This window comes from Scardinius erythrophthalmus, assembly GCF_964197995.2.
Source record: "Scardinius erythrophthalmus genome assembly, chromosome: 23".
NCBI lineage: Eukaryota > Metazoa > Chordata > Actinopteri > Cypriniformes > Leuciscidae > Scardinius > Scardinius erythrophthalmus.
Window position 1 is genome coordinate 3,065,166 of NC_138243.1, and position 21,051 is coordinate 3,086,216.

Genomic DNA, 21,051 nt, shown 5'->3' on the forward strand with positions numbered 1-21,051 from the left:
TCTCACTCACTCTCACTCTCACTCTCACACTCACTCTCACACTCACTCTCACACTCACACTCACTCTCACATTCACACTCACACTCACTCTCACACTCACACTCTCACTCTCACTCACTCTCACTCTCACTCTCACACTCACACTCTCACTCTCACTCTCTCACTCTCACACTCACACTCTCACTCACACTCACACTCACTCTCACTCTCTCACTCTCTCACACTCACACTCTCACACTCACTCTCACACTCTCACTCACACTCTCACTCTCTCACACTCACACTCACTCTCACTCTCTCACTCTCACTCTCACACTCACTCTCACTCTCACTCACACTCTCACACTCACTCTCACTCTCACTCTCTCACTCTCACTCTCACTCTCACACTCACTCTCACTCTCACACTCACTCTCACACTCACACTCTCACATTCTCACTCTCACTCTCACACTCACTCTCATACTCACACTCACACTCACTCTCACTCTCACTCTCACACTCTCACTCTCACACTCACTCTCACTCTCACTCTCACACTCTCACTCTCACTCTCACTCTTACACTCGCACTCTCACACTCACTCTGACTCTCACTCTCACACTCTGACTCTCACTCTCACTCTTACACTCACACTCTCACTCACTCTGACTCTCACACTCACACTCACTCTCTCTCACACACACTCTCACACTCACTCTCACACACTCACACTCACACTCTCACTCTCACTCTCACTCTCACTCTCACACTCACTCTCACTCTCACTCTCACACTCTCACACTCACTCTCAATCTCACTCTCACTCTTACACACACTCTCACTCTCACTCTGACACTCTCACTCTCACTCTTACACACACTCTCACTCTCTCACTCATGCACTAACACACACACACACACACACACACACACACACACACACACACACACACACACACTGTGTTAACAGGCAGGAGATGTCCGTGGCCAAATTAAGGAATGGCTCGGAAATCCATTAAAGCAGATTGAAAAGAACAAAGATGGAGTTTTGTTTCCCAGCTAGATTTACTTTCACTCAGTAATGTGTGGGAACAGCTGTGCGTTGCGCAAGAGTTTCCTATACCAGAGAATGTGTGACCGTTTGGCCAAACGCAAGACTTCTCAGCACATTCACATCATCCTGGGTGTTTTACTGAACTTATACTGCTACTCAGAGCAAAATACATTATACATACAGTATGTACATTCATTATACTCTAGCACTCACAATACAGTCAAATAGCAAAGGCTTCAGCCCACACCTTTTTCGGTTATTATGTAGTTTTTCTTTACTATGGAAAATTGTCTGTGAGGACAAAAATACATTTTTGTTGAATTGTTGTTTGTTGAATTGTTGAAATAACAACACTTTATTTCGGCAGAAAGATATTGCTGTTTACACTGATATTCCTCCTTTATACACAAGTAAAGCTCTTTTTACTCTACACAGCCGACAGGCACAAGTGTTACAAAAGAAACAAAAGAGCTTTTGTCACTATTAACGGTTTATCTGGAGGAGCAGGAATTTGTGGAGCTGTTATGAAGATCTTAAAGACGCCACACACATATCCACAGACAGGTGTCTGGAGAACTAGATAAGAGCTGCTTTAAAGTAAACCGTTGCTTTATTGATTTGTTTTCTACATGTATCTAGTAGCAGCAGTAGCCCACACACGATGAACATGTGACACTCTGTTTGGAGTTTGTCAGCAAATTCATTTTCATACACGGATAACTGCTGTTCTCATTAGCCATTAGTGCTGGAGTAACGGGACCACACACATATATCAGAGATGTGGCCTTCATGTGTGTGTGTTTGTGTGTGTGTGTGTGTGTTCTTCAGTTACTCAGTGACTGTGCAGGAGTCGTACGCTCACCCGTTTGATCAGGTTTACTACACCGGCTGCACGGACATCCTCAACTGGTTCAAATGCACTCAGCACAGGTGTGTGTGCTTTACAACACTCAGATTTCAACGTTTATAACAGTTTTGTAAAGCCCTTTTAAATATTTTTTTATGAAATTCAGTAATATAACATTGAATGACTTGTAGATAAATGCATTCTTTGCATGAGTAACTGTGTGGTTTTTCCTCTGTGTTTTAGGGTGAGCTACAGGACGGCCTACCGGCGCGGGGAGAAGACCATGCATCGCCGCAGGTCCCAGTGCTGCCCCGGCTTCTATGAGAGCAGAGACATATGTGTTCGTGAGTATTACTGAGTATTACTCTCTGAACCTGGAGAAACTCTGAAGCACTTACTGTAGACTCACAAACTCAAACCACAACTGATCACAAACTTATGATAGACAGATAGACAGATAGACAGACAGATAGATGGAGGGATGGATGGATGGACGGACGGATGGATGGATGGATAGATAGATAGATAGATAGATAGATAGATAGATAGATAGATAGATAGATAGATAGATAGATAGATAGATAGATAGATAGATAGATAGATAGATAGATAGATAGATAGATAGATAGATAGATAGATAGATAGATAGATAGATAGATAGATTGATATATAGATAGATAGATAGATAGATAGATAGATAGATAGATAGATAGATAGATAGATAGATAGATAGATAGATAGATAGATAGATAGAGATATAGATATATAGATTGATATATAGATAGATAGATAGATAGATAGATAGATAGATAGATAGATAGATAGATAGATAGATAGATAGATAGATAGCAGCAGAGCATCAGCTCAAAGACACTTTTATTGGGCCTGAAAGAGTCTTTTGTATGACACTGACTGTAATCACATGCTGTCTTTCCTCATCATTGAGTTACTGTTCATCTCAGGGAAACTTTAACTATTATCATCATTTCTCTCTAATAATAACATCTTCTGGCGCACAGAAGTCTGTTTGCTGAATTATGTTAACATACCCTCAAAAGTACTCAGCACTGAAGCATATAATATGATATCAAATGGTGAAGAGCAGGATTTGGGGCAGTGGGATTTCACAGTGGACGGGGCGTCCGAGCATCACAGTGTGTGTCTGATGGGGTTTTCTGTGGTTTCTCCTCGTGTTTGTTTGCTGCTCTGTTCATAGAGGGACTGAAATCTGACCTGCTCCATCTTGCTTTCTCTGTAGCCCACTGTGCTGAGAAATGTGTGCATGGCCGCTGTGTGGCCCCGAACACCTGTCAGTGTGAGCCGGGCTGGGGAGGGGCCAACTGCTCCAGCGGTGAGTCTCTCTCTCTCTCTCTCTCTCTCTCTCTCTCTCTCTGTCAGTGTGAGCTGGGATGGGGAGGGGCGTGAGTCCTGCAGCTGCGCCTGTCCGTCTCTCTCTCGCTCTCTCTCTCTCCCTCTCTCCCTCTCTCCCTCTCTCGCTCTCATAGTCCCTCTCTTCTAGTCTTTAAACTTTAACTTTAACATGTCTTTAAGCACAAATTTATGACAGACGACATCCAGAATGTTATCTGAGCTTTTGCTGCTCTGTGTACAAAATCACTCTCGACACATTATCTTTATACATTTTTGAACAAATTAACACATCTCAGCCTTTTAATGATTATTAGTGTTTGGACATTAGTTTTTAAATATACCAGCTCTATGATTGAAGTTTTTCAGATGTAGTGTCTCAGTAAGATTATCTGTCTCTGATTTTGTTGACGCTTGTATTTGAAACATTAATTCACCATAGACTTTTAGTCTCTTGAACTCTATATTAACTCTATTATTATTATTTTCTTAGGTTTTGCGTTATTTAAATGAATCACAAATAATGTTTTTAATAATTTTTAATACTGTTCCCTGAGGTTGACTTAATAATGTTGGTGAGATTATTATTACATCAAAAGTAGACATAATTTAGAAATAAATAGCCATTTTCTACCCTGTTTTTGACCCTCTTGACCTTCAGTGCCTGCTATGACTAGGTAAAATCTTTGCATATGAAATAAAACGTCTCGGCTCCGCCCAGTGGGGGACAGCCTGAAGAGGTCCTACAGTCACTAGGACCTCTTTCCCGAAGCCTTTTTAGCCTGCAGGACGGCCCTCAGGTCACCCTGCTTCTGAGAAGGCTTCGGTTGAGAGCGCCATCTATGCCCCCAAGCTCCTTGAGGGTGAGGAGATGATGGATGGCTGCGGCTGCCCGCTTGGGACAGACTTCTTTGACTTTGAGCAGCGAGGGAGATATTGCTCTTCCACCTGTGACATCATCCCATAACCTGAACTGGGGAGCTGATTGAGACTGAGATTCCCTGATCAGTGCGCTGACTCCAGAACTAGGGAGCTGATTGAGACTGCACATCTCCTCCGACTTTGAGCAGCGAGGGAGATATTGCTTGAAGGCCGCAGACTATTTCTTCACCTCTTGAAACCTGTTAACCCTAACGTTATCATTAACGGCGTAGCCGAACAGGCCAGAAGGTGAAATTGGGGCATCAAGGAAGAAAGCCCTGTCTTTCTCCTTGATGCCCGATAGATTGAGCCAGAGGAGTCTTTAGGGATGACGCAACAGGAAAGATAGCTAGCCAATGGCTCTTCCACCTGTGGCATCATCCCATAACCATTTTCTCTTGCCACCACGTTGTTGCTAAAGTCTAAAAATGGGGGGCTGGACAAACGAGAGGTGTGGCTTGTTGCACGATTTACACATCGGGAATCGGGAAAAAATGGGAGACCCCGGCGATGAGGTTGCTCTCTGTGCTGCAGGAAGTGCTTGTCCAACTTGCTTTTTGTTTGCGCTACCTGCCTTTCACGTGGCCAACTAATATTTAAACATCCATGGCACGAGACACAACCTCAACCAGCTCCTCATATGCGGGGGCACGAGGTGGCGAGTCATCTCCAAAATCCCAGCTTCGATGCTGAGGACATCCACTTCCTCAGAAGTAGACAGCTCAAACATCGGGTTCTCCACTCGTGAGGAAGAGTCCAGTTTAAGTAAGTTCAGTAATGTTTCAATTTTGTTGTAAAAAAGTTATTAATTCAGTTAATTTATATATATAGCAGCTCTGGAGAAAACCGTGATGTCATCGTCCAGCTCAGTTCAGTTCTCATATAATGGTGTCAATGCAGGCAGATCAGTATTATTGTCAGGGGCGCTGCTAAGGATTTTGGGCCCCATGAAAAGAATCTTGACAGGGCCCCCAACACAGCTGAGACTTTTTTCATATTAATTTACATAAAATCATGGTTTATGGTATTTTGACTATCATTCTCATATATTTAAGTCAATCAGACAATTGAACTCCATCCCATGTCCACACCCGTAATTTGTCCTCTGTAATACTGCACTACTTCAGTACTGTATAATGTATATACTGTGCATAGCTGTACATGTGTCATATAGTGTATTCACATATATTTATATTTGTATGTATGTGAGGCAAAGCCGTGCACCCGCTGCACCCTGCTCTATCGAAACGTGCTAACTTGTCGAAAAATGCTACCGTAGAGACCTGGGGCCTCATGTACAAAGCATGCGTACGCACAGAAAAGGGCCGTAGGCTACGATCATTGTCATGGGTGGTCCACTAACAATTTAGGCCTACTTGCAAACCCACCTTTTCTTGTGAAATATTGGGTAACATACTGTCGACCCTTTGCCTCTTTGTTTCACTTCTCTTATTTTTTTCTCTTTCCGTTTTTGACTTCCAGATTTTTGAGGCATTTTCACTCCCTCTTCCGTCAAGTGAAGTCAAGCTGTTTGTGTTGCCAGGGCTGCGTTCAGCCCCGGCAAAACGTTGCACAACGTTTTTTAAACAGAAACGGTGATGCGTTGAACACACTGTTCTGATGACGCAAGAGTTGCAACTATGGCAGCTGAGAAGGCCATTCTTTGTGTTCTTTGTGAAGAATTTTCAGAGCCTGATGAAGTCGGTATTTATATGTGTTTAATACTACAAAATATGCCCGATGTTACAGTTACTGCACTTGCCGCCCAGAACACAAGAGAACATCCCAATGGAGTGAAGGGATTGCTGAAACTGAAATGGAAGCACACATCTTACCAAATTCAGACTAAAACACATCTATTTAGCCTCACACTGACTTTATTTGTAGTTCATAGGCTACTGTTTTAATACCCTGTATTTTCTTTCTCATTTTTAGGAAAAGCACTTAATTACCATTGTTTATTTCTATACCAAATGTCATAGGCTACACATGCAATGAAGCTAAAAATATAAACAACTACATCATTATGTTGATATCCTATATTTTTACAATAAAACTTACGACAAACATGTCTTCTAATATCCTCAGTTGTTGCGTATACCGAGCTGCATCGAACACATTTGTACATTACTTTCATTGAACCCATTGTGCGAGTTCACTTTAATACCGCGTGCTTTATATACATGTTGCTGCTGATTGGACTGCAGTTCTGACACACCCACCAAACAAGAGAAAACGCATCTCAAACCCCGTTGCACACCGGTGCACGCCGTTTCCAGGAAACATGACGTTCAACCCGGAAACCGTAGCAAAACGTTGCGCACCGTTTTGAACTTGAACGTGCCCCTGGATACAATTTGGGCGGACTGAACCATTTTATGATAATCGAGAGGGGGAGAGGGGCCCACGGACGTTTGTGTTTCCTAAACAAATAAAAAAATTTGACTCCAGGAAACAGCAAATAGAATAATTTAAAGTTAATCATTTTTACTATCAAATATTTTTTTTTAGCACCACAATTGTATTGGGGGCTTCTCTGGGCCCCCTCTTAGTCATGGGCCCCGATAATCGTCATCGTTTACCCCCCCTTTACAGCGCCCCTGATTATTGTTGAATATTAAATTAAATGTTAAAATGAAGCTCCCAAACAGTGTACTCACAATTGGTGTGTGTCCCCACCTGTAATGAATATGGGGCAGGGATGCATGCACCTCTTGTACTGTTGGCTTGTTGGCTAAATGATTTTGTGACAGAACAGCCAACTACAGAGCCAACTACAGAGTCCTTACATATCAAAACAATAGTTTATCACTGATCAGGCTCACTTACTGCACTCACTTACTGTTAATGTGTTGTGGCATTATGTTTGGGTCCATCTTTCAGTTAAAAGTGCATTTGCAAAGCTTGTATCCAATTGGGTTTGGTTTACAAGAGAATCCACAGTCAAATGTCATATAATCCTGCCCTACTGACACGATCAGGCACTTCTGAAAGGAAGCAACTGTTCTTCCACAGCCAAAATCTGTTTGTATGCCAAGTGACCCTGTTTTAGTATCTCTCGCTTCTCTTCTCACCTCACTGACATGAGCCAAAGAGGCGATGCTGAAGAAGCAGGTGTTGATCTACGTAATGAAGAGGAAGTAGAAATCTACAAGCCATTGCAAAATGGGGATCTAAAATGTAAAGATTATTATGTACGGAGTCACGTGATGGCAAGCTGGGAAATGGCAGCACGCTAGAGCAGCGCTCCTGATGTCCACCATCAATTAGATTATTTAGTATACATTTCGTTCGCAAAATTAATCAAACTTCAATAGATAACTTACTTTTTACTTGAAGCATCCGACAAACGACAAAATGACATCTTCCAATTTGAGGGTTGCAAACACGTCTGAAAACAACGACCCCAGAAGCTAACAATTCCCTGTCACCAGAGTCAAGTAATCAAAACCCAAACTTGAAAGATCTTTTTGCTGAAATTAGTCAAATGAACGCGACTTTGCAGGATAACTATCAAAGCGACTACTAAAGATGCGATTAGCTCCGTACAGACTCAACGAAGCCGAGAATTGCATCTCGCACGTGGAAGATGCATCGAATCGCTTAACTGGTGATACTGAGAGGATGACAAAACTTGTGGACGAACTCTGGAATAAAGCTGAGGATTTGGAAAATCGCAGCAGACGGAATAACATCAAAATAATCGGCCTCAAAGAGGGGAAAGAAGCAGGCTGCAAAATGAACGAGTACATACAAAAGATCCTGTCAGAGGGGCTCGGGTTGACGAGATCGGAGTTGAGCAGAGTCATCGGAGCTTAATGATGATCAACGTCCCCGGGTCGAGTTGGTGAAATTTCTACGTTATACCGTGAGGGAGAAAGTCCTGGCTGCAGCAAAAAAGAGCAGGGGTTTTGAATGGGAGGAATGCAAGCTGTCCATCTTCGAGGATATGTCGAGGAAGAGAGCAATAATGAGGATGAAATTCTCTGCAGCGAAGAAGTTACTCTGGGACCACGAGGTTTGACACACGACACTGGGGTTTACTTGGAAGGGAAAAAAGCAGAGTTTTACTGACCACATGGAAGCAGAAAGATATATAAAGGAGCACATCCAACTACAAGGAGGTGACAAGTAAAGTGCTGTGACTGGATATATGTAAGTCGAAGTATTATGAAACGTGGTTGTAATGGTGGGCAGGGGAAAGCTTTGGGGTCTGTCTTCCCGATTCAGTGAGTGTTTGCTGACCACGAGCATCATTTCTCCCTTAATTGTTTTGTTTTTTGTATGTTTTTCAAGGATTCGTTGTTCACAAAAATATTGGAAGTTAAATTGTTGGTTTTCTATCAGAAATGACTGTGGGTATTATACCAGTTTATATGTTTTTATTATACCAGGACGACATAAATATGTTTTTTTGAACTTAATATTGGGTCAACTCAGAGATTAGCAACAGTTTGGGATGCTTCTAAGGCATTTATCAGGGGAAAATGTATTGCTTATGCCAGTAGGAAGAAAAAAGAAAGTGTCAATAAAGTGAAACTTTTAGAAAAACAAATCAGTGATTTAGAAAAAGAATTGGTGCTAGGCTTTACAGATTTGAAGTTTAAACAGCTTTGTCAATTAAAATTTGATCTTCACGAATTCTTTAATAAGAAAGCAGAATATGCATTATTTAGATTGAAGACCAAGTATTTTGAGTGCGGGGAAAAAGCTGGGAAACTCCTTGCCAGGCAGATTAAAACCCCCTGAGGTCGGCTATCGCGCCGGCGCGATAGGCTCGTTTTTTTCCGTATGAGTGCAAAAAAAAAAAAAAAAAAAAATATTAATTTTTATCTTATATGCTTGTGTTATACATCAATCTATCCTGTTAAGTGTGTATTATTTTTGTGTACACTCACAATAAAAACAAAGTGTTGTGCTTTTCGCCAAATAAAGAAAAATAAACACGAAGCAAGTTCTGCCTTCTCTCTGTCCGTGTCGTCCATTCTAAAACGCGTCCGAAAATGAATCATAACTCAGCGAATACTTCTCACACAGGCACGTGAGATATGTCTTTATGAAGCTTGAAATCTCCTCTTTTAAATGAAGTAATTTATATAAAAAACAAATGTTTTCAACTCATGTAATCCGTTTGATAGCAAGGAGAGGTACCGTTTTTCCTTCTGCCTCATTATCTCTATAATCAGCTGCGGCCGCCCCGCCCCCGGCGCGATTCACATGTAAATCGTTAGATGATGTAGTATGCAGCGCACCCGCCCCCTGATCAATGCCATAAAAAGTTTCTTCATCAGACTAACGCCGGTTTCACACTGCACGCGATAGCAGAGCGTGAGCAGAGCAGGAGCAGTGCGTATGGTGAGCAGGAGCAGGATACGCGCGTTTTGCTTTCACACTGGCAGCGTTTGTCACGCGCGGCTGAACCGCGGCTTGTGTACAGACAGAGTACTCTATAATGGATAAGTTGGCATTGCTTTATTTCGTTTTCAAATACATTTAAGAGAAAAGACTTGTCAAGAAGCTTATTTTATTAATCATTTCATTTATATAACTTTTGATTCGTCTTTGTTTTTATTGTTCGGGCAACAAGTTTGTTTTTGGACATTTGTTTTCTTTTTAAATTGCTGTTGGTCATTTGAGTGACTGTTTAAAACACAATAGATATCATCAATGCGCTTTTTGGATAACACTGCGGTGTATTTTGCCCATGATCAATGCGTGTCACTTTAATTCAGCGTAAGCGGCGCGTTAAAAATAGACTGGGCGCCGAAACTATCGCTGCACTGCTGTTCCTGCTCTGCTCCTGCTACGCGCTGCCGCGCCGCTTCTGCGTGCGATGTGAATGCACTCATTGAATAACATGGACGCCGAAAAAAATACGTGCTGCTCACGCGCCGCTGACGCTTGCGGTGTGAAACCGGCGTTACTGATAGTTCATCGCGTTTTGAGTATGACACGCTTCTCCGGTAATAAAGACTCCCTTCAGATGATTCTGGACGGCGAGGAAGAATGCACCTTTTCCTCAGAGGAAGATTGTAACTCAGACGACGAACGGCAGCATATTGAAGAGCGAAGTAAGTTTTACTTAAAAGTCTTTTGTCTTTTATTTTTCGTGTTCGCATTTATGAGGAAAAAACAATATTACGTGACAGTTCTCCATTATGGACGCGAGCGCTCTAAAAAAATCACTAAAAGACTTTCAAACTTTCACAGAGACCTCAAAACAGAAAGTACAAATCCTTTCTTTAAAACGAATTTCGTTTTGTATCAATTGTATCTTACTTTTAATAATTTTTTCATTAACAAATTTCCTGGATTTAAACTGCAAATTAACATTTATATTTCTTATAATAAAAATGAAAGACCTATGTTACAGACATATGAAAGACAACATTTCATTGATTAGTTTTGGATAGATTATACATTTTTAATGTAAACTATCTGCCACCTCAAATAAGCTTTTGTTTGCCAATATTTGCTTATGTTAAATATAATATGTTTTGTCAAAAATAAAGTTATCAAATAATCAATCAAATCCTTAACTTTGAAATATGTATGATAAAATGTATACTTTAGTTTTTACAAAGAAAGATTACACTTGAATTGTTGTTGTAATTGTAACCTTTTTAATAAAAAAATATATTTACAAGGTAGATGTAAACAAACTATTAAAAGGTAAATATAAGCCTTTTCTTTAAATAACTTTTATTGTGTTTTATTATTGACAAATTTGGGGAGCACATAAATATTCCAAAACTGAAAATACAGTATGAGAATTAACTGCACAATTACTAGACATGTTTTCCTTGGATATTATAGGCCAAATTGCAAGCACAATATGAGGAAAAATAAAAAAGAATTGAGATGCTTCCAACTGTTGCTCTTGCATTCTTGTGGCTCAGTGACTCACCTGAATGAATGGCTAATTAAGTATGCGGCCCCATTGTCTCCTCAGGTGTGAACCACTACATATACGTGACCGTTGACGCCCACTCCGCATATGGCCTTTCCAAACAGAAAGTGCTTTGCAAAATTCAAATCAATGTATTGTGTTATGTGAATGATAAGACAGGGTGATTTTCACTTCATTTTGAAGAAAAAACACTAGGCGATGACATCTTTTAGACAAAAGCCTTATTGGCACATATTTAGAATGTGTTTTATGGCCTTATTTCAGGAACTTTAGTTTTTAGTTTTTTCAATAACCACGCATAAACATTATTCTCTCAAAAATGCAGACATGTACATTCTTGTTGCTCACATTTCATGGTAGCCCTGTTTGTGCTAAATAGTGTGTAATTTTTTTTTTGCCATTAATATGTTTATAAGCAACTGAAAAAAGCAAAAATGTCAGGGCATGTCAGAACATCTCAAGGACCCCAAAAACACCTTAGACCCCAGAGGGTTAAGCAACATGGTGCATCTCACATCATACCTGTAATTAAGGAGGGAAATAAGGTGTTCACCTCCAACAAAGAAATTAATCGGGTTTTTAACCAGTCCTATTCAAAACTGTACACATCAGAATCCAATTACAGTCCGAAGGAGTTAAAAGACTTTTTAGCCAATGTTTCATTGCCCACTTTAACCCCTGACGAATGAGATTCAATAGATGCACAAGAAGAGGTTAGAACTATTATAATGTCTTTGAAATCTGGAAAATCACCAGGCTCTGACGGATTTCCAGTAGAATATTATAAGAAGTTTGTCGATAAGTTGACCCCAATATTAAATGAGGTATATTCAGAGGTACTTGTGAATGGTACTTGTTACCTGACAGTTTTAATGAATTTAATATCACTCATACCAAAACCGAAAGGGATACGGTGGATCCTGCTAATTACCGTCCAATAAGTTTATTAAATGTAGATTGTAAAGTGTTGATGATTGTAAACAAAATGATTAGCCTCACGATTAGAAGGTATTTTACCTAAAATTATACACAGAGATCAGGTAGGCTTTATTAAAAATAGATCCTCGTCTGACAATATGAGAAGACTATTACATCTGATGGATCTATGTGGATGAATAATTCTAATCTAGATCCCATTGCTGCAATCCCGCTTGATCCTGCTTGATGCGGAAAAGGCCTTCGATAGGGTGGAGTGGGGGTTTCTTTTCGCGGCCTTAGGAAAATATGGTTTTGGTTCAGGTTTTGTGAAGTGGGTTAAAATTCTTTACTCCAATCCTAAAGCAGCTGTAATAACTAATGGAATAACGTCATCCTTTTTTAATCTAGGTCTACCCGCCAAGGCTGTCTTCTTAGTCCACTACTTTTTACATTAGTTTTGGAACCGCTTGCTTCAATGATTAGAGAGGAACCAAGAATTAAAGGTGTATTTGCAGGGGAAAGAGAACATAAATTAGATTCCCTGATCAGTGCGCTGACTCCAGAACTAGGGAGCTGATTGAGACTGAGATTCCCTGATCAGTGCGCTGACTCCTGAACTAGGGAGCTGATTGAGACTGAGATTCCCTGATCAGTGCGCTGACTCCTGAACTAGGGAGCTGATTGAGACTGAGATTCCCTGATCAGTGCGCTGACTCCTGAACTAGGGAGCTGATTGAGACTGAGATTCCCTGATCAGTGCGCTGACTCCTGAACTAGGGAGCTGATTGAGACTGAGATTCCCTGATCAGTGCGCTGACTCCTGAACTAGGGAGCTGATTGAGACGAGTTGTCATGCAGACAGACCATCAGCAGTCCTGAGCTTCAGCTCTTCTTGTTGTGTCTGGGTCTCAGTGTCCCTCAGGACCTGGATCAGTTAACCACTGCTGGGCTTTATTACAGTGACACATAAAGAAGGATTTGGCAGCATGGTTGCAGTCAGCTGTGAGATGACTTTAATTCCATCTGAAGACTCATTGTATCTGGCCTTTCCGGGCCACAAGACGCCAACAAAACACTGCCCTGAAATGAGTCTGAAGGAAAAAAGGCCTTTCTTCAAGAGCAAAGAGCAAAACAAAGAGAAGGCAGTGATTGGCCAGAATCACAGGAAATGACCTCAGGGCTGAGCTCATGTGATGTCAGATGTAGGCCGGGGCGGCACAAAAACCCAACACACTCCAAATAGATATCCTTTGCCTCAAATCCTTCATTCGGATTAAAAAAGTGACTTTATAATAACTTTCATGAATGAATCAATAACAAACATTATATAATGCTTAACAGAACATTAGTTCATATAATATTCACATAGCTAGAAATATCAGATATGCTTGTTAATAAGTAAACACTAATGAGGATCATTATTTAATGTAAAGAGAAATGCTTACAAATGTCATTAAACATTCAATTCATATGAAACACGCACTTCTTTAAAAAACTACAAATGATTTTTTATTTACATCTTAATACATATATACTGTATATCCATATGAATCCATACTGAATGGAATCGAGATCGGAGTTGAGTCGAATCGCAAGCTTGTGAACTGAAATCCCATTGAATGGTGAAATTTGTGTCTATCCCAAGCCCTACTGCTTTAAAACATCTGTACCTCTGCAGTTGTTCTTTAGCAGAAATATTGACCACACTGATCATACTGAAACAATTTATTGTGCTATATAAATAAATGTGACCCAGTTTCTTTGTGAGAGGGGAACTGATGTGTTGAGGCTGGTGTTCAGAGCAGCTGCTGCGGTGGCTTGAGTTTCAGTCTCTGATGAAGCCGACAGTAGCGACACTGGTGGTGTTGTGCTGTGTTTCACTGGTGGAGATGTGCTGTGTTTCACTGGTGGAGATGTGCTGTGTTTCACTGGTGGAGATGTGCTGTGTTTCACTGGTGGTGTTGTGCTGTGTTTCACTGGTGGAGATGTGCTGTGTTTCACTGGTGGTGTTGTGCTGTGTTTCACTGGTGGAGATGTGCTGTGTTTCACTGGTGGTGTTGTGCTGTGTTTCACTGGAGGAGATGTGCTGTGTTTCACTGGTGGAGATGTGCTGTGTTTCACTGGTGGTGTTGTGCTGTGTTTCACTGGAGGAGATGTGCTGTGTTTCACTGGTGGTGTTGTGCTGTGTTTCACTGGTGGAGATGTGCTGTGTTTCACTGGTGGTGTTGTGCTGTGTTTCACTGGTGGAGATGTGCTGTGTTTCACTGGTGGTGTTGTGCTGTGTTTCACTGGTGGTGTTGTGCTGTGTTTCACTGGTGGTGTTGTGCTGTGTTTCACTGGTGGTGTTGTGCTGTGTTTCACTGGAGGAGATGTGCTGTGTTTCACTGGTGGAGATGTGCTGTGTTTCACTGGTGGAGATGTGCTGTGTTTCACTGGTGGAGATGTGCTGTGTTTCACTGGTGGAGATGTGCTGTGTTTCACTGGTGGAGATGTGCTGTGTTTCACTGGTGGTGTTGTGCTGTGTTTCACTGGAGGAGATGTGCTGTGTTTCACTGGAGGAGATGTGCTGTGTTTCACTGGAGATGTGCTGTGTTTCACTGGTGGTGTTGTGCTGTGTTTCACTGGTGGAGATGTGCTGTGTTTCACTGGTGGTGTTGTGCTGTGTTTCACTGGTGGTGTTGTGCTGTGTTTCACTGGAGGAGATGTGCTGTGTTTCACTGGAGATGTGATGTGTTTCACTGGTGCATTACAGTATATCTCTGCAGTGGTTTGAGCATCTCAGTGATTGGTGTTGTGAAGTGAGTCTGTGTAAGAGACACACAGTTTCATGCTTCCAGATCTAGATTGCAATGTTCTCATTTACTCATCGTCAGTTAGCTGGTCAGTTAGCAGTGCTGGTCTCCTGGATGCATGGTTGAAACACTTTGTGAGTGAAGCTTTGACACAAAAGGGTTTGTGATATTGTGACATGTTCAGTTCATGCATTGAAGTTTTTCCATTTGAGCAAATGAAAGGAATGTCTCTTGGACATTTGACTGGTGTGCAGCGTGAGTTTGTAATGGATGAGAGGATGTTGAATAGAGTCGATGTGGACAACCTTGATGTTGAACTGGGTCACGGTTCACTAAAGCATTCTAGTAAGATTTGCCTGAAGAAACAGAATGGAGGTTTCAATGAGGTTGTGTGGAAGACATCACAGGCCTGACATACAGAAGATAAAACACTAATATTTTCATTTGAAAGTCAGATTTGAACTCAAGCGGGGTTAATTAGGGTAATCTGGGACACCTAAGCCTGGAAGCATAGATATATACACTAGATGTCGCCTTGGGGTTCTAAGCATGCGTCAAAACCATCTTGGAACAGGGGTCTTGTCATAGGAAGTAGCTAGGTAACGCTGCTATCTCCGCCTGTACTTCGAATTCATGGATGATACCGGACTTTTGTGCTGCGTATGGATGTTCACACGAACGAAATCTAAACCAGACAGCAAGGGAATACATTTACTCTGTGGATGGTAGTAGTCAAGTTGTTTTTTAATAAGTTCAGTGTACATTTCTCTGCTTGGAGGAAGAAAATGAACTGTGATTCTCGCACAGAAAATGAACTGTGAATGTGCTGTACTCTTTAGATATTATTTGAAATAACCATTGTGTTTAAAATGTAGACTACAATATGCAGGAGTTAATCCTCAATACCCACTTTTGGCTGTGTTGTGCTGTGTTGTTCCTAACTTTTGATTTTTTTACTAATTGTACTCAAACCTTTAAATGGAAAAAAAAAAAAGTAAGTCCTAGTAGCCTATGCTTGTCCTCTCCCTGTCAATCTTCAAACAGTACATCCATGATTATTATACATAGAATTCCACAAATCTTATGTATGTGTGCGTTTTGCACAAGGATACAGTGGGCTCAACTGGGGATGGAGGTGTGGAAGGACACTGGAATTTGTGAAAATGTCAACTGTTTAAAGCTTTTCTTTAAAGTGAATTTTGTTTTGTATAAATTGTATTTTAAATTTAATCAATTTTTCATCAACCAATTGCCTGGATTTAATAAATGTAGCAATGTAAATGTAGAAGCAAATATAACAGTCAGACAATATAATCATGGAGGCGCCCGTGCGGTCACTTGCATTGCACGTGAACTGGAGCGCATCTCATCCTAACTTAACGAAACTCAGTGTATGCCTCACACAGACATGAGAAATACATCAAATACACAAAGATTGAAATGTATTTAAATGAAATAATTCAAAACGAAAAGAAAAAGTCTACTCACTGATTATGTAATCCATTATGTGCATTTCTCTCTATAGGCGCGTTCACTACGAATATGGCGATCGTCAACTTCATCTTTGCAGCCGAGTCGACACTGTCAGAAAACACTAGTTTATTAATAAAAAAAATCAATGCACGCGTCACCAGATTTACAAATGCACATCTTGCTTGTTGCACGCACACATAGGCTATTATGTTGAAATAACGAGATATTATGTTGAAATAACAATATTATTAATAATACATCTTTTAGAATATTTGATTGAATGCTGAATGTTGCGCTTGTTCAATTTAATAAAATGAAAACTTTAATTGTGATCATTAAAATAATTGAATATTAAATATTTAGTGGCCAAGTTTTGCTCATTTATATATATATATATATATATATATATATATATATATATATATATATATATATATATATATATATATATATATATATATATATATATATATATATATATATATATATATATATATAAGTAGCGATAGTTTATTCTAAGTTTACTCAAGTGGAAGAATGTGACTAATAAACTATTATCAAGCAACTTTTCATCAAGAAAAAGAAGATCTTAGAAAAAGAGACTCCAGTGTTGTTGTTGTCATACTCAAATGACTAGCATCTCTTATTCTAAAATAACATTGTTCGGTCTTTTTGACACATTTGCAAAAGCCAAACATGCATGAGTTGGATTATTCATTCTTATATCCAGGAGTGGACGGCTGTGTCATGCTTAAACTAACTCAGCGAACACATGAACGGTCATCGGTCTCTTAAGTGTTCGTCAGTGAGTTCAGTTTGTGTGAACAGTGGAAGCTCATTACATCATCACATGTTGTTCTTGTGTATATGAGTTGGTTCATGTGCAGCGGATTGTTGTTTGTTTCTCAGAGCATTAATACACAGCTGTTTGATTATGAACTTCCTGCCTCATATTTTCCTAACGCTGTGGCCGGAGCGAGAGGGTCGCCGGACTGCAGATGATGATGTGGCGTGTCTCAGTGTTTAATGATGGAACTGAAACCGTCAGTCTAATCATCATACAGAGTGATGTCATTTAGATTTGATTTTAGCTGGTTTATGATTGGACACATTCAGGGTGTGGGTTGTTTGGGATTTGTTAATTTTATATCCCTGGAAGGAATTTGTTTCATCCCTGCTTCTGTTCAGATGGAATGCATTAGACATTTCTGACAGCATATTAAAACAGCTCAGGTTACGACTGTAGCACTGCGTCACTGTCGCTTTGGGGAACGCCTAATCTACTGCTGTCCTATCTATATAGGCGATATTATCTATCAGCACAATGCACTGTCGCTGCCACCACCACTCTTTCATGAGACCAAAAGAGATTTTCATTTTAAGTAGTGTTATAGATGTTATGCCCAGCGTTCCAAGCAGCCTAGTAAAATGTCTGTGACACTATGACTTTTCCTGGAATAACCTGCCAGAACACCACATCCTATTTCAATAATTTTTTGCTAACATTAGGTAAAATTCTGAAACATAACATTTAAAAAACATTAGACAAATGTCCAACAAAAACATTTAAAAAAACATTCCATGAACAATGTATAAATAAAGTTTTTATGCTAAAATTTAGAGAACATTATTAAAGACCAGATAGCTCTGAACAAACGTTCTATTAACGCTACTGGAAATTCAATTGTTCATAACTTTGAGAGAACCTTGCAGAACGTGCTGAAAATATTTCCTGTTAGCTTGGATAATAAAAATGTGTGGGGAAAGATGGCTGAAATGTTTGACAGCTTATGTACCTCAGGGGGCCTGTAAACTGTACAAATACATTTATAGTCAGTAAGTTATTAGTTAATTATTATTTTTTTTTAGTTAATTCAATAACACTGTATTTCTAAATTTTTTAAATTTCTAGATTAAAATTCATTTATGACATTCTTGTTTAAATATCCAGAGGACGTGATATATGTGAAATATATGCTTTTGTGCTGTATATTGGTGTCATACACTGCATTAGCTTTAGGATTTTATAAAATAGATGACTCCAGATTCTGCATGATTGACTCCTAGAAACATCTAGTCACACTAATGATTTGCATTACTTGACAGATGAACTGATTATTAAAATGAACACATTTAATACTGAACACTGATGTCTTGTCACAGTGCTTGTCCTCTTTCTTTATGCATATGTATAGCTGCTGTTACAGTGTAAAGACAGTGCTGTGTCGTGTGCTGAACTCACACACTAAAGCAGCTCTGATGCAGCATTTCATTCACAAACAACCCAAGACTGATGTTGAACTTCGCTCAGACAAATATGCTGCTGATCCTTCATGCTCCTTCAGCGACTACACATATCACATATATTATTGATCAAATCTCTGCTGGCCGATGCTGAATTTTCCACATGTCTAGATGTTTTCTGTGTCAGAAGTGCAGCTCTGTGTGTGTGTGTGTGTGTGCAGCGTGTGATGGCGAGCACTGGGGTCCGCACTGCCGGAGCCGCTGTCAGTGCCAGAACGAGGCGCTGTGTAACCCCATTAGCGGAGCCTGCCTCTGTGCGCCGGGACACCGCGGCTGGCGCTGCGAGGACCTCTGTGAGCGCCACACCTACGGCAACGGCTGCCAGCAGAAGTGCCTGTGCCAGAACAACGCCACATGCCACCACATCACAGGAGAGTGTGTGTGCAGCCCAGGGTACACCGGAGCATTGTGAGTTCACCTGCGACAGCCGTCAAGTGGCGCTAGCAACACCAAGCTCATGGGTTCGAATCCCAGGGAATACTTAGTTACTTTACTTACTTTATTGTCAGACAAGTCTGAAATTTTTCTTGCATAACCGTGTCTATGTTTACAACATCCAACATACATTCTACATCGACATACACTTAAACCTCACACATTATGCATTCAGTACAACACTTATGCATCTACAACACCTTCACAATACTCTTGATTTCTGATTAAGTGTTTTTGTTCAACGCTAAGATAGCCTGGTGCACAAAAGAGTGTTTCAGCCTCACTTTGTTAAATCTGGGACCCTATACCTCCGCTTTGATGGTAGTAGTTCAAACTCATTATGCAAGATATGCATAGGGTTAGAAGCTATTTTATTAGCCAGCCTTAGCAAATTGTTATGATAGGCTGAATCATAAAGCTTCTCAAGAGGCTGACCTACAATCTTTGAGCAAATTTTGAATTAATTAAAAACTTTATTTTTAGCATAACAGACAAACTCTTATACCAAATAGAGTTGCAATATTGCAGTATACTCATTATCACAGACCTAAAGAACAACAGAAGAATCTGTTTTCTTACTCCAAATGACCTAAGACGACGAAGAAAGTAAATTCTCTGCTTTGTTTTTTTACAGAGAGTATCAATGTGATCTTTCCAAGATAACATATTGTCTATAATCACTCCTAAATATTTATATGTCTTAACCAATCTGATTTTCTCCTTATCAATAAAAACAGGCATTATATCAGATGCAGACCCAAATACAATCTCCTCGGTTTTACTCGCATTAATGACAAGAGCATTATTCTCACACCACTCAATCAATTTAGTCACACCTTGTTGATGAAACCTAGGACTGTCCAAATCATTCAACACAGATATTAAAACAGTGTCATCAGAATACTTCAAAATATACTGATTTAACATGTCAGTTCGACAGTCGTCTGTTCATAAGGTGAAAAGTATGGCAGAACTAACGCAACCTTGTGGTACTCCGACATTTGTAATGATTGCAGACGACACTGTTTTATTCACTTTGACTCTCTGAACTCTATCAGTGAGAAATGAGGTATACCACTGGATCAGATAGGGATTTACATTCAACTGTGCAAGTTTTGACACCAATCTGTCAACCTGTATTGTGTTGAATGCAGAAGAGAAATCCGAAAACAAAGTTCTTACAATTGTTTTGGATTTATCTAAATGTTTAGAGATGATATGTACTAAAGCAGCAACTGCATCTTCAGTACTACAGCCTTTCTTATAGGCAAACTGCCAAGGATCTAATTTATCTTTAACTGTCATAACTAAATGCTGAAGTAACAATCTCTCTAGACATTTCACAATCACAGAGGTAAGGGCTATTGGTCTAAAATCTTTATATTCTCACATTTTCGGTAATGGTTTTATGTATGTGGTCTTCCATATCACAGGAACAGTATGTGTGTCAACGGAAGCTTGAAATACTGGTTGCCACACCGGTCATAATTCGTGTGCGAAATTCTTTAAAAGACCTGCACTACATCCGTCAGGACCAACAGCCTTTTTTGTCTTAATAGACTGAAATGTTTTCCTAACATCCTCAACCTCAATAACAATTCTGTCCAATGATGATGGAACTATATCTATTGTTTCTTTGATCTTGTTGTGTTTGCCTATTAGTTCAAACCTGGTAAAAAAGATGTTTAATTCATCCCCAACACAAAGTTCATCATCAGTTACAATAGATTTTTTTTTTTTTGAAAATGCAAGAATGCAAGAACTTGGACAAAAGCGTCTCTGGAATGCATGAATGTAAATGTGTTTGGTGTGTGTGTGTGCAGCTGCGAGGACTTGTGCCCTCCAGGGAAGCATGGGCGGCAGTGCGAGGAGCGCTGCCCCTGTCAGAACGGTGGCGTGTGTCATCATGTGACTGGAGAGTGTTCTTGCCCGGCCGGCTGGATGGTACGCCTGCAACACTCCATATTAACTGACATCTAGAAGGAAAGATAAATATTTGTAAATATTTCCCTATTTTAAGGATCGGCGCATCCGGTGCATGGTCTAAA

At 40.2% G+C, this 21,051-nt stretch overlaps 1 protein-coding gene across 1 annotated transcript in view; it reads left to right on the plus strand.

The window, feature by feature from the left end:
• Positions 1–21,051, plus strand: part of megf10 (multiple EGF-like-domains 10) — an 81,010-nt gene that overhangs the window by 24,286 nt on the left and 35,673 nt on the right. The window contains exons 3-7 of the mRNA XM_081354440.1: positions 1,864–1,965; positions 2,126–2,226; positions 3,141–3,233; positions 18,730–18,976; positions 20,827–20,947. Of these exons, the coding sequence (XP_081210566.1) occupies positions 1,864–1,965; positions 2,126–2,226; positions 3,141–3,233; positions 18,730–18,976; positions 20,827–20,947 (664 nt within the window). The remainder of the gene's footprint in view (positions 1–1,863; positions 1,966–2,125; positions 2,227–3,140; positions 3,234–18,729; positions 18,977–20,826; positions 20,948–21,051) is intronic.